Source organism: Apostichopus japonicus, chromosome 2, assembly GCF_037975245.1.
Source record: "Apostichopus japonicus isolate 1M-3 chromosome 2, ASM3797524v1, whole genome shotgun sequence".
NCBI classification, from domain to species: domain Eukaryota; kingdom Metazoa; phylum Echinodermata; class Holothuroidea; order Aspidochirotida; family Stichopodidae; genus Apostichopus; species Apostichopus japonicus.
Genome location: NC_092562.1, coordinates 9,051,283 through 9,067,096, shown reverse-complemented (window position 1 = coordinate 9,067,096; position 15,814 = coordinate 9,051,283). Strand labels below are relative to the sequence as shown.

Here is a 15,814-nt window from a genome sequence, read left to right as displayed (position 1 = left end):
TTACATTTGTGTCTCATTATTTGGAACAGCGAAGGTTTATTGAAGAATGAAATTTTGTACCCATGTCTATTTAAAGCTTGCCTAAGGGCTGTGTAATATTAAAGATCCCGCCTTACTAGTTCGTATCGATATTACTATGGATCTGTTTTTGTTAAACAACTGTACTATTTTATGATATCAATCTACCCTACCATGTGTTATTACAAGGATTTTACCTGTAACCCCCCCCCCCTTCCCCTCCTTCCCACTTAAAAGTACAATGTGTACAAAGCTACCCTGAAGTATGACTTACTCAATATTTTCTTACTGTGTAATATTGTAACGATTTCAACTGTCCAGCCCCCCCCCCCACCAATTTAGATTTAAAATGTTTACATTTCAGTGCATAATATACTGCAATATAGCTAGGATCAATCTTTCCTACAGGTATGGGCTATGGTGTGCATGTCTTGTGTTGAAACTGCAGCAAATAAGTCAGATAATGGCTATTTTATCAGTAATATTTTAGTATCGGCATTTGTATGTTCATCAGTGTACCCTCCACCACCCCAATATAGGACAAACAATTGTCAAAATTTGATCCACTATAGCTTGTAACAATTCGGATGAAAGCAGATGCTCTGAAGAAGTACTTATCAAAAGTTGTAGCAAATATTAGGTTGCTGCTGCAAATAAGGGGTGATGCTAATGACCTTTGAAAGCATTTCAGCTCATGAAAAAACGTAATTTTAATTTGAAACACTACATGTTAATGCCTTTGAATAATTTGGAGGACCAGATATTCTCAAAGAGAGTACTGAGTTTGCATTGAATCATGGTGCAATTTGAAGCCATTAATGATTACCAACAGACATGCCCTCATGCTATAATAGAAGTAAATCAGCAGTACAAGGGTGACTGATGGGTTTGAAGAGAGAAAATTTTGTTGAGAACAGGATTTAAAGAAGAATAACAACAATCACAATCATAAAAATCATAACAATGTTAATCAATACAGTTCTAAAGCTTCCACCCTATTTTCCTCCCTCCACTCATTCCTCCCCCAATCTCCCCCACCGCCTCTTCACCCCCCCCTACCCACCACTGGTGTTTATGTTGCTGAAGTGCTAAACTTTACTCAAGGGGTGCATCCTAGCCCCCCCCCCCCCATAACATTGAATATATGTTTCAATTAGCATCGGGCCACTCCTCATTTTTAAAGCTTTGATTTGCCTCAGGTCCTTTCATTACAGTTCATGTCACAACCTAAATCAGTTGTGGAATTTAGTATTTGTCCTCTACCCAACCCCCATCCCTCACAACTTTTTAAATCCTGTGCACACCAGTCCTTTATGAGGACTGAGCCATGACTCACCAGACCCCCTATCTCAGAGTTGATGATCAGAATGCAAAACAGGTAGCTTTGACTCTGGACGTAATGTTAAAAATATAAATTGTGAAGTTGGCAAGCACTGAAAAAAGTACGACTGGAAAAGTGGCTCAATTACTACAGGGTACCCCGTCAATGTACCGGTGCTCCATAATAACTTATTCATTGTTGTTCCGACCTAAGGCTTAAACTGTCTCACTGATGTTTTCTCAGTTTGTCTAGAATTACGCCTGTAGCTCGGTAGAGCTGGTACTATATCGTTGCCCCTGGGGAATATTATTTGGTAGGCTATAGCTACTTCGGAAGCCTAGCTCCACTCAAATAAATGATTAAAAAAACGTTCTGTTGATTTCAAGATGATTCATTCTCTCATTGATGCAATTTGTTCAATAAAACAAATTACTTCAAGACACTGATTGGAAACAATAAATAGGCATAAATTATGTGGCCAAAATATACTGACCGTGCGCACTGGTTGATCCCTTTTCCAGAACTGATTTGCCTCAATAAAGACGTGCCGAGAAGTTTCAATATTACCTGCATCGGAACATCAAGATTCATCAAATCTATCATTGAATGAACCAATCATGAGTGAGAAAGAAAGAAAAGAACACGTGGTCCTAATGTTTGTTTATGTTTTTCTGTGTCTGAAAATGAGGTTTCCTAAACTAGACGTCTAAAAATGGACCGAACAATTTCTAATGTATTTCTTTATTCGGGAACCGTGGAAATCAACGGGGGAAACGGGGAAATCAACGGGAGTCGAAGGTGCAAAGGGTTGAAGTGCAAAGGGTTGAAGACCATGAAAGGGTTTGATAGGAGGTATAATATCACTTCATGACATCACTCTCGCCGTTAAACACTTTTGAACAAGATGTTACTATAAAGTATAGTGAAGTTGGTAAACTTCAAAAGCAACAAAAAATATTTCATGACAAGAATCTTACGTCATTAATATAGAAAGCATAAAAGAAAGAATATTTTACGAGTGAAACTCATATATCCTGTTACAAAAACTAAACAGTGCAACGAATCCACACGTTGCAATAGCTAATAACTAAAGAAATCTGATCATATGGTATGCTTTCAAAAGGTAAAATAAGCACTGACGTATCAACATCAAACATAGGCCTATGAGTCACGCATAAACTCATCTGCACATCTCAATCATAGTATTTCTTTCCTACAAGGTGAAACACATTCGCCAATGGTTGGTGCTATTATGAAAAGTAGTGTAGCTACAGCTACAATATGAAACACCAATATGTTTGCATTAAAGGCATGTAAATATCAGTTTTCGTAATGCATATACAATACCACATACATGATATGTGGCACCTAAAGTTAGTTTTCAACTGAACAATGGTTTCAGCATCCTATGTGGAGTACCTGGAATTTGTACTCTGTTGAAATTCCTGTGCAATAGCATAATGTCCAACATTCCACCCAATCGTAGAAGTGGTCTTTCCATATTATGCTGTGGCATTTCATATACCATGAGGACCTGTAATTCCCTTAACTTGTATCGTTCAAGACGCCCTTGCATGTCACAATTAGGTGTTTCAGGCTACTCTCTGCTGTTGACGCTGCAAATCTTGACGACTCTAAGGATATGGCAGAGGCTAACCCTTTATTATAACCTCTGTATTCAACAAACGATGCAGCTAGATTAACTGGTTCTGTACACATTATACATGTGGCATTATCCACTGTAAGTTCTAGCGAAAAAAAAAATCATATCCCATCAAGAAACTCTAGATTGCTGTCACTTTAACATATTTGCAAAGTCTTTAGTTTGTGCTTCCTTAGAGCTTTTGATGATGTAAGACTTTCAATTTCTGAATGTTAGTAATTTGTTTGCCTCAGTATAGATGCTCTTAACAAAACATGTCCTAGCTAAGACGATTATAATTAAACCATGGAGGTAAAACTGTTTTACCTCCATGGTACAAGTAAACCAACAGATCTACAGAATGATCTACTTTCTATACCAAAAGTTTGACAAGTTTGACACAAAAAATTACAATCTGAAAATTTGGGCTATATGTCGATATTTCAACTTTTATCTTAAATTTCCTATTTTTCCTAAACTTCAACTATATACCAAAATTTAGACTATTGCATCTGAAAAGTTTTTTTTCAACATAAAAAGTCAACATTTTGAGAGATAATCCAAATTTCAATGTATTGTTTGAGAAACCATCCAAAAATTTCTATTGTTTTATATTTAGTCACTACATGCTTAAAATTATGTTTCCAACGTTTTATTGTAAGTTTGACTTCTTATCCCTAAACATCAGTGATTAGTTTCTTAATAGTGTAAACTTTTCTGACATTTCCATCTTTTCTGGAGATTTCCACATGCATCTGGCTATTTCAAAATGTTGACATAGTATTCCAATATTTGTAAAATTTCAATATTCATTATTTTCAATATATAATCTAATGTCAAAATTTCGACTTTCATCAAATTGATGTTGTGACATTTTATGAGGAAATATGCATAAATTCGTAAACGTATTTTTTTTTATCGAATGTTCCATTTATCAAGTCAGAATTTCGCGTTTTTGTCGAAATTTCAAGGGTATGAAATCAAAATATTTAAATCGAATTCTATACAATCGAAAATTTAAAAGATAATCGGTTATGAAGTATGACTAAGAGTATAATTGCCCTACATATGGCACTCTGTTTTACAGAGGATCAGGTGAAGAATTAAGAACTGCCGTAGAGAAGGCCTACGTCCATTATTTGATCAAGTTTAAACATACTAGTTTACAAATCATGATCGATTTTGCCGTCCGTGGTTTAAGCCCCAGGACTATATTTGCCTACCGTCCAATTTCGGTGCATGCGCAATAGTACCATGCCCGATGCGGTTGCCATGGTTGGAAACTGCAACAGCCTACCCTGTCTAGCTGTGCACACGTCATAGAAATTGATTTCTATGGCACACGTACACACATAAGTACGCTGCTTAGTGTCTTGGGCTGTTTATTTTATTGTCGGCATCGTGTCCCGCGCAATGGACAGTGCCTATGATTTTCGACCAATGAAACTGACGTAAAAACATGCACTGTTTCGTTTCCATGGCGCTGCCGCCTCATAGCAACCGCACACTCTGCCGTGTACTATACTGACTGAACGTACGTTGGAAGCAAGTTTAGTTAGGGTGACCGTGCGTACGTACGTCGTGCGGACACATTGCATTGGACATTGGCGCGGTGGAGTAGCACTTGGAATACCTACAGGCTTCTGGAAAATTCACCCTAAATACAGTCTATCAACTTACTGAACATCGCTAGTGGTGCAATCTAGCTAGCGAGTAGCTAAGCCAGTTTGGTTTATATTTCATTTCCAAGAATGATTGTAACAACTTTGTGGATTTTGAAGGGAGCAAGTGACCTTGTGCAGGTCTTGTTGCACAGTAATGACAAAAGAGAAGATGAAGGTAAGTAGCCTAACATGTCAATGAAGCCTTGACAAACGATCTGAAATTATGACTTGCCAATTGCATTTATGAGTTTTAGTGCAGCGTGACATGATGTTACACGTGTCAACAAGTTTAGGCTTACTTTATAATTCATGTGGAGTTGTGATTGTTAACCGTAATGAATGATGTAAAATCAACAACAGTAAAGCCAGCACTGTTACTAAGCATAACAGCGTAGGCTATAGTAATTAAATAGACTTACAATGTTAGGCTAACATATGATAGCCATGCAACAGTAGGCCCATAGCCTACAGTTTAGTGACGTCATAGTCAACTGGATTTATACTACTAGATAGTACTAGCAATGTCAGTGAAAGAATAGTTTATTGTATACACGTTAGTAATGAAAGTAAATGTGTTACTGTTAGGGCTAAGTTCCAACATGTTACTACAGTACTGTAGGTTGCAGTAGTAGGCCTACTACAGGACAGATGTAGCCAAGCAAAGTAAACATTGGCAAAAAGTTGCTATGAATCCATGCCAATGAGATGTATTTTGAATGGTGGGATCAAAATAGCCAAGATAATTGCAAAATATGTAAAGGCTATTACTAAGTATAATACCAAGTTGCATAGCCAATAAATATTTTACAAATTCAATAAATTAATTCATACACTGGTATTAAGATATCAAGTTTTGATAAGAAAATCACAAGGCAGTATGTAATTTGGCCGCGGCTATTCTTACGACCAGGAGAAACAATTATTTATTAACTATTCTTACGACATCGGCGAATTTCCGGTTACGCATGCGCAGTAAAGTAAATAAAGCAACTGCGCATGCGTAACCAGAAAGTATTGTTACTCCTGGTCGTAAAAATAACCACTTTGATGTAATTTTACTGGATTTTGTATTACATTTTGCCAAATCTTTAAATCATGCTTTTGAAAAATAGTACTTAGTGATCCAAGTATTGTTTTCAAGTTACTCTATTTATCCTCATATAATCTGTATTTTTGGAGAATTGATCACTGGAGTTTTTCACACATTCCAATCACATTAAAGAAGACTTTACATAGTTTCAGGTTGAATGTAAAATACTTGAAGTTAATCATGGCAACCAGATCCTCACTTAATGTTTTGCTATATTCTATTCAGGGACATTTGTTTTCCAATTCTATTAAACAACTTATTCGTTCATAATAGCATGTGCTGTCATGTATGTGATGCCTAAGCTTGTAAACAAGAAATCTCAACAACAGTCATTTGTGTTCAATTGATTCTTGACAAAATGATATCCCATGACCCAGTGATGGTCCCTATTGATTTTGGTACGTATATATTCATATTAATGAGAGGGCAATACTTACAGTGGAAAACTTATAATTCAATTTTTCCATAACCTTCCCTCTAGACAAGTACAACCTTTATTGTCTTGATATTGGCAATAGATATGTTGATAGACAATATTATCTATTTGGATTGGTTGAATATTCATTAGAGGCAGCGTCAAATGATATTTTGGTTGATATCATCCTTTCAAGCATGAAATCCCCTGAACCATGAAATTGGTTGAGTTGATTTTTGGCATAATGGTATCCTGTGACATATTGATAGCTCCTATTCACTTCCGTGCTGATAACCTACATATTAATGAGTGGGCGGCACTTAAGTGAAATAGTTAAAAATGCATTTCTTCATATTGATACCTTGTAGGGACATTTATATATTTGAGATAGATTTGTTTGTATTCTATATATTAAAACATTTCTCTGCCATTTCATTTTGGAGAAGAAATATTCATTACGGGCAGGGTGAAATGATATTTTGGCTAAACAGGGAATCCCAAGATCCATAAATTGGTTTGGGTTGATTCTTGGCACAAAGATCCCATAATCTATTAATGGACCCTATTGATTTGGTGCAGGTAATATCCATATTAATAAGTAGGTCTGGACATAATGTGAAAACCTAAAAAGGAAAATTTCACCATAGCTCTACCTTGCATTGACTTCATATTTTTGTTATATGTTGGTAGACAATGTCAGCAGTGCCAATTTCACTTTGTTCAATGCTATTTTGGCTCAAATTAGTTGGTAAGCACAAAACAACATTTCAAGAACTGTTAAATTATTGGTTTGATTCAGGCTTGGGGCGATTACATCTGAATGTAATCAATTACGATTACTTGAGAATGTATGATTACGATTACAGCCTAAAGTTTAAGTAATCGATTACGATTACATTGTAATGTAATCGTGATAACAATCACGATTACATTGTGGTTACTTGCACAATCCTCTGCATATCTGTTTAATATAACTCTCTGCCGGGAAAAAGGGCAATGGAATAGGGCAAAGGAAGGGCATTTACAGTATATACGGACAAAATTGTGGAAGTATATCTACAATTCCTACCAGGCATTACACATTTATTTGTTAAGTGTTTAATATACTAATGAAATAATTTTCTATAATCAGCACACCATGTCAACTAATGTCAACCAGTTGTGTATGCAAAAGGATTGTGAACGCTGAGAGGCAGTATTGAACAGAATAATTCAGGTGATAAAAAATCCTTGAATATGGCGATCAAATCCCCAGTACTTCTTAGTATAAGTTTATTGTGCTAGAGAATTCTAGAAGCAGGAACACTTCTTTGGTCACACTAAAAGCCAATAGTGAGAATTAGTTTTAATCATTTCTAAAAATTTTGCCCTTCTCATTCAAATTTCACTGCAATCATAAATGTGGTACAATTACGATTACTTTGCCCTTGTAATCGATTACGATTACTTTGTGATTTTCACAAAAGTAATCGATTACGTTTACTTCAAAAAATGTGATCGATTGTAATCGATTACGATTACCCCAAGCCTGGTTTGATTATAGTTGCAATATAGCCTAGGCCTGCAGTAGCTGTTATATGGTTTGATACTACTACTTACATTTAACTAGAAATGTTACTGTCATACTCATGGAGACACAAGCAGACACTTATATCTTTTGTACATGAAATAAAAATAATAAAAAATAAATAAAACTTTGACCATATTTATTGAAAACATTTTCAGTAAATCAGAGTGCTATAGATGAGCTCAGAGGGCAACACACTATTCAATTCAAAGTATAACATTTCAAAATGTTTAAAAGATTGACTTGATCTGTGTAGCTGTATAGGGACATATGTAAGGCTACCTCGCCCATGATTTCTTTTTTAAAAAAAATTAACTAAGCTCAATAATTGGGCAGTCTATATGGCATGTTAGACCTTTTGGTAGTGAAAGTCACTTAAATAAGAAGATAAAAAATTATTGTATAAACTTTACTAAAAAATACACACATTTGTGTCCTGATTTCAAACAAGCAGAATTAAGATATAGACATGGCATAAACCGTAAGTACCTACTCAATGAGGGCTTAGGACTGTTCAAGGGTTACTATCATGTGCACTAGTCTAGTTTACCTGGTAATCTTGGTATTTTAAAATTGTTACTGACATTTTGTTTTTGTCATACTGGCTGACTTTATCTTTGACAACTACTTATATGACTACTAATGGTTTGTGTTCAAATTCCCCAGTAAATTATTGTCTGTCAGTGCCAGTGCAGTTTGATGTAGGCCTACATGTGAAGAAAAATTCTCACAAATATGTGCAGTTCCCAAACAAGCAGATAAAGGATGTTTCAAATGGAACAATTGATTAGGACAGTTTGAACAACATTTTAAGCTATTATTGACACAATGTTGTATGGGTATGGTTAATTGATACCTTTAATATCTGTTTATTGATTTGAGCTATGGCAAAATATTCTCTTTTTTCAGGAACCCATCAAGACTCGCATCAGCCAGCACAGCAGAGGAAGAACATACTGAAAATCTTAAGACAAAGAGCAAGGAGGGATGCCCTGCTACAAGCCAATAGAGTGGAACATCTTCATGATTCTGATGCAAAGTACAGTGGATTTACAACTTCAGGAGCCCCAAGTGGAAATGTTGAGCTAAGGAAAAGTCAAGACAAAGCTGATGATGGAAAAGAATTGAAAGAACACAGCAGTCTGCCTTCTTCGAATCAAGAGGAGGCAGTTCATCAATCTGCACAACAGCTTTGCGGTGGATCTGATATGAGAATGATGCAAGAGGGAGCTAAGAATTCATCTAGCAAAGATGAGGATCTGAGCTTTCTAAGAACCGATGTACAAGGAGACACATCAGACACATCACATCAATCTGATCATGAAGTTCATGAAAGTTTGGATCTTACAAAGGATGCTGAAATTGAACCTGAGAAGGCAGAACAAGAAGATTGTGGAAGATTTGATGATGCCAAGAAATTGGATGAGGAATATCGACCAACAGAAGTAAAGCCAGCACTCACCATCACGGAAAATCAGCCTTCTACAACTGCAGTAGGAGGAAAACCAACATTTCAGTTGGAATCAGAAGAGTGCAGTAGATCTGACTGTACCAAGAGATCTGATGACACAGAGCAACCAACAGAAGCAAAGATCTCACCTGCCATTGAAGAAGATCTGTCATCAACAAGTAATGATGCAATAGGAGGGAAGAAAGCACATCAGACTGAGCAAGACATTCATGAAATATCTGATGATATCAAAACATCTGATGAGGAAGAACAAACAACAGAAGTAAAGACCTCACCCACCTGCAAAGAAGATGGTCAAGAAACGACTTCTGCAAGTGGCATCGCAGTAGAGGAGAAAGCAGCTCTTGATCTTAAAGGAGGTAGATCTGATAAAGCTAAGAACTGTGAGGAAGACCAATCAACAGTACCAAAGACCTCACCAACCACTGAGGAAGATCAACCTATTACAAGTAACAGTGCAGTCGAAGGAAATACATCACATCAAGCTGAACAAGAAAATGGTGGTAGATCTGATAATACTAAGAACCTTGAGGAAGAACTACAGACAGTACAAAATACCTCACCAACCACTGAGGAAGATCAGCCTCTGACAAATAGTAAGAGTGCAGTGAGAGGGAAGACAGGACATCAATCTGAACAAGAAAATTGTGGTAGATCTGATGATACTAAAAACCTTGAGGAAGAACTACAAACAGTACCAAAGACCTCACCAACCACTGAGGAAGATCAACCTATTACAAGTAACAGTGCAGTCGAAGGAAATACATCACATCAAGCTGAACAAGTAAATGGTGGTAGATCTGATAATACTAAGAACCTTGAGGAAGAACTACAGACAGTACAAAATACCTCACCAACCACTGAGGAAGATCAGCCTCTGACAAATAGTAAGAGTGCAGTGAGAGGGAAGACAGGACATCAATCTGAACAAGAAAATTGTGGTAGATCTGATGATACTAAAAACCTTGAGGAAGAACTACAAACAGTACCAAAGACCTCACCAACCACTGCGGAAGATCAACCTCTTACAAGTAACAGCGCAGTAGAAGGGAACACATTACAGCAAGCTGAACAAGTAAATGGTGGTAGATCTGATGATACTAACAACCTTGAGGAAGAACTACAAACAGTACCAAAGACCTCATCAACCACTGCGGAAGATCAACCTCTTACAAGTAACAGCGCAGTAGAAGGGAACACATCACATCAAGCTGAACAAGAAAATGGTGGTAGATCTGATAATACTAAGAACCTTGAGGAAGAACTACAGACAGTACAAAATACCTCACCAACCACTGAGGAAGATCAGCCTCTGACAAATAGTAAGAGTGCAGTGAGAGGGAAGACAGGACATCAATCTGAACAAGAAAATTGTGGTAGATCTGATGATACTAAAAACCTTGAGGAAGAACTACAAACAGTACCAAAGACCTCACCAACCACTGCGGAAGATCAACCTCTTACAAGTAACAGCGCAGTAGAAGGGAACACATTACAGCAAGCTGAACAAGTAAATGGTGGTAGATCTGATGATACTAACAACCTTGAGGAAGAACTACAAACAGTACCAAAGACCTCATCAACCACTGCGGAAGATCAACCTCTTACAAGTAACAGCGCAGTAGAAGGGAACACATCACATCAAGCTGAACAAGAAAATGGTGGTAGATCTGATAATACTAAGAACCTTGAGGAAGAACTACAGACAGTACAAAATACCTCACCAACCACTGAGGAAGATCAGCCTCTGACAAATAGTAAGAGTGCAGTGAGAGGGAAGACAGGACATCAATCTGAACAAGAAAATTGTGGTAGATCTGATGATACTAAAAACCTTGAGGAAGAACTACAAACAGTACCAAAGACCTCACCAACCACTGCGGAAGATCAACCTCTTACAAGTAACAGCGCAGTAGAAGGGAACACATTACAGCAAGCTGAACAAGTAAATGGTGGTAGATCTGATGATACTAACAACCTTGAGGAAGAACTACAAACAGTACCAAAGACCTCATCAACCACTGCGGAAGATCAACCTCTTACAAGTAACAGCGCAGTAGAAGGGAACACATCACATCAAGCTGAACAAGAAAATGGTGGTAGATCTGATAATACTAAGAACCTTGAGGAAGAACTACAGACAGTACAAAATACCTCACCAACCACTGAGGAAGATCAGCCTCTGACAAATAGTAAGAGTGCAGTGAGAGGGAAGACAGGACATCAATCTGAACAAGAAAATTGTGGTAGATCTGATGATACTAAAAACCTTGAGGAAGAACTACAAACAGTACCAAAGACCTCACCAACCACTGAGGAAGATCAGCCTCTGACAAATAGTAAGAGTGCAGTGAGAAGGAAGGCGGGACATCAATCTGATGAGGAAAATTGTGGTAGATCTGATGAAACCAAGAAATCTGATGGGGCAGAGCAACCAACAGTACCAAGGATGTCACCCACCATGGAACAGCAGACAAGTAACAGTGCAGAAGGAGGGAATGCAGCACACCAAGCTGGAGAAGAAAATTGTGGTAGATCTGGTGAAGCCAGGAGAGCTGTTGAGGGTAAACGACCAACAGAAGCAAAAACCTCTCAAGATCTTGTCAAAGAAATTGAGTCTGATCAGTCTGAACAAGCTACTTTTAGTAAGACAGATGCAGACAGGAACCAAGAACAAGATAAAGGCAACATCAACCCAACTGTAAGTTTGGAAGTAACTACTGGCACAGAAGGAATGAAGGAGTCTCATCAGTCTGAACAAGCTACTTTTAGTAAGACTGATGCAGACAGGAAAGCTGACAAAGACCAGGACGCTAACAACATCCATACAGGGACAAATGCTTCTTCTACCACACAGGAATCTTCTCAGGATTACAATTTGTGCAAGCCTGAGCCATCAATGATCACCTCACAGATAGCTACACCCACAACAGTGGAACAGCCATCAGAAGCTCTCACTGATCAGGACAATGATACAAAGCTTAACAACAGCCAAAGGCCTGACATTGAGGTGAGTTAGTATAAAATAATAATAATAAGAATTTAGGTGAGGGTGGCACGGAAGGGCGTATTGGATGTAGGCTTTTCGAGAGTTGCTGTTTAATCTGCAATTCTCATAATATTTTTTTACAGAAGTGAACCAAATCTATAATCATTGACTTTGAATACTGCAAAATTGGAAATATACCAAAGACACTAGGAAATTCATATTTCGATCAGGGCAAATTTTTAATGTTCAGACGACCAAATTCAGCTTTGGAGGTGGAACAATGGATGACTAGTTGTTTGCATCAAGTTCAGATTTAATTGTAACTTTAATTTATCCCGCACTAGGTAAAATGAAATTTGTATCACCCCAAAGCTGGTGTTGTATTCACCAAACCTACACATCACTCTTACAGTACGAGTGCAAATTACTTGTCACTGTTACTTGCTACATTACAGAAAATTGCATTTCAATCTCACTGTAAATCTCTCACATTCACATTTCTCTTTACAATACACAATTTCGTGATCGGTCTTTTGAGTATTTTATTACGAACCTTAACCTCAACACTTCTTACTTTCCCATCGCTACTGTTGAAAACTGTAACGATTCTAGCTAAAGGCCATTTTCCGCGTGGAATTGTTTCGTCGGTGAGGAGAACTATGTCCCCAATGACAATATTTTCTTTCGGAACATTACACTTATGGCTTTTTTTGGAGGAGAGGCAGATATTCTTTCCGCCATCTCTTCCAAAACAAAGAAGCAAGGTACTGTACTTGAAGCCACCTTTTACGGCAGTAAGAGACTCCTGCGTCAACTGGGGTGTCAGGCCCATGTCTCATCAAAAGCAGGTGGTTTGGAGTAAGGAGGATCTAAGGAGAAGTTGACCAGTGAGAGGTCTTGAGTTGAGAATAGATTCAACCTCAGCTAGTACAGTAGTAAGAACCTCATCAGTGACCGTTTGCTGCCTCAGGACGCCTCTTAGAATCCTTCTAACCGACCTGATAAGCCTTTCCCATGCTCCTCCGAAATGGCTGGCTGTAGGAGGGTTAAAGTGCCACTCACAACCTTTACTATGAAAAAAGGCTTCTACATCATCTTTATTCATGGCTTTAAATGCATTTCTCAGCTCTTTCTCGCCAGCTTGGAAATTAGAACCATTGTCGCTAAAAATCTTAACTGGCTGACCTCTTCTTGCTACAAAACGTCTGAAAGCATTAAGGAAGGAATCAGCATCAAGGGATTCACAAACTTCCAAATGAACAGCTCTGGAGGACAAGCAAGTAAAAATGCAACCGAACCTCTTTACGGTCGAGCGACCTCTTTTCGCTTCGAATGGCCCAAAATAGTCCACGCTGACAAAACTAAAAAGAGGTTTGTCAGAGGAGACTCTCTCCAAAGGCAATGCAGCCATTATCTGACAAGAAGGCCGTGCAAGGATCTTACGACAAATAACGCACTTACCAACTACACTCTTCACTGCTGTTCGACCATTCAGTAGCCAAAACTTTTGCCGAATGGCACTTAACGTCATGGCCAAACCACCATGACCTACCGACTCATGATAATATCTAATAATGAGTGTGACTACTGCTCCCCTAGGGGGCAAGATAATTGGGTGCTGAACGTCATTTCCCAAATCAGCATTGTCGAGACGACCCCCCGCTCTAAGTACATTTCCAAGAAGAATGGGTTTGAGTTTAAATAATCGCTGGTCACGCTGCCAGGATTTAAACGACGATTTTTGGACCCACGAAATTATGGTAGTTTCACTCGCTTCGATTTCTGATACAGACAGATTTATGCCACTTGCTGCCAATAAACCTCTACACTTATTAACAAAGCGAAAGACCCAAGCTAACACCTTGACTAACTTGGTCCACGATGAAAACCTGGAGATTAACTGCTCAGAAAAATTATCTTTAACTAAAGTAATTACATTAAGAACAACAGACTTTCCTATTGAAGCGAACCGCGGATGGCGGGGGAAATTACCGAATTTAGGGTTCTACGCTTCGAACTCATAAGTTATCAATGAGGAGGCAAGAGTGTTCTTGCGTTGAAACAACGACTGACTTTTTATTACAAACTCTACAAAATGGTAAATGAAGATATACACATGGACAAATCATGATACATGACAATATACGGTAAATGGCTTTATATAATAAATGGCTTAAGGGTCTCTTTACTCTTATTTAAACTATCCTTACTCGGGGAAAAACCTATACTCATTCTATGAAAAATGCACAGAACCAAATAAAGACTCAATAATATTACCCTGCAATACGACATTGCACTCGTACAATACAGTATAAAAATGTATAAAGGGTATAAAGAATAATGTAAAATGAACATTATGAAATAAACTGCATAAATAATAATAAACGTTTGTCAACAGGCGAGGACTTTTGGCACCTTCGTAATGGCCAGCCTAGGGCAACTAATGCCGCTGCAACTCATTATAGGCCTTTCCACCTAAACTGTTCCTAGACAGCAGGAATTTACACCTCCTGAACCCACAAACTCTCAAGAGACTTGGCACTCCATAGCTATCCATAAAGGCTAAGATTAGAAGGACAAGCTCTTGAGACAACTCTGTAGTGACCAACAGTAACAATATGTTCAAAATACAAATACGTACACTCTTTACACTGCGAGCAGTACAATACAGAAATACAGGTACAATAAAATAATCTCTCAAAACAACTCAACCATTAGGGAAACAGTCCCCTTACAGCGAAGTTGCATTTCCAACCCGACCTCAAGCGGGGGAGCTCGGGTTGGGCTTATCTCGAGGTTCAGCTCTGCTTACACCACTTATCTTAACCCTATCACACGGACCAACGAACATGCGGTTTGCTCGCGGCATTAGCTAGTGTGTCAGCTATATGCAAGTGATCAACAGATCAACGTTGTTCACAGGAATGCACAGCTATAGCTACAGGCGTACATACAGTACTCGCGACATATGATCGTATGAAGTGTATTCCGTGTCTTAGTTCCCTTTAGCTGCCGGTTCGGATTTTCGTGATTTTTATTCACCGGTTCCTGATTTTTCCGCGTCTGGCTTGCCTTTAATACATAACACCAGACGACCGCTTATTTTCATAACCGACGCTTGGAAATTTCCCAAACGTTACTACATCCAAACCTGAGATTTTCATGTGCCCCGAATCCATAGCTGTCGTGTATTAGGCCTAACGCTATGTTGTAACATTGAGAAACCGGCCTCTGAATACGGTCTATATTTTTGTTCAAATTAATGCTGCACAAGTAAATGCAATTTTTTTATTATTAGAAACATCATTGGAGTTGTTTTTAGTTCTTATCATTCCTTTATATCAATCTGGAAACAGTAATCCTACACTAGTTACGTTGTCACTATTTACTTAGTTTGATTGGCCTAAGCTTAAATTTCTAATTGAGCTTGAATGGAGTTAATAATAGTGACGAACAAGAATGTTAAACACTAAGTTCGGCATATTTTTTATTTGTTCATAAACGGAATTATATTGAACATAAGTACAAAATAACGTCGGAGTGTAAGAATTAGGTATTAAAATTAACATTTTGGTAAAGATTGAAGATGGATGATTTGTTTGAGATACTTTTTGAGATGGAAAGTTTGGGTAACCAT

General features: G+C 38.0%; 1 protein-coding gene across 2 annotated transcripts in view; it reads left to right on the top strand.

Moving 5' to 3' along the window:
* The first annotated feature begins 4,566 nt into the window (after window positions 1-4,566).
* Window positions 4,567-15,814, top strand: part of LOC139977009 (uncharacterized) — a 33,963-nt gene continuing 22,715 nt past the window's right edge. For both annotated transcript variants that reach the window (XM_071985963.1, XM_071985954.1), the window contains exons 1-2: window positions 4,567-4,820; window positions 8,627-12,198. In XM_071985963.1, coding sequence (XP_071842064.1) covers window positions 4,733-4,820; window positions 8,627-12,198 — 3,660 coding nt within the window. In that variant the 5' untranslated portion in view covers window positions 4,567-4,732. The remainder of the gene's footprint in view (window positions 4,821-8,626; window positions 12,199-15,814) is intronic.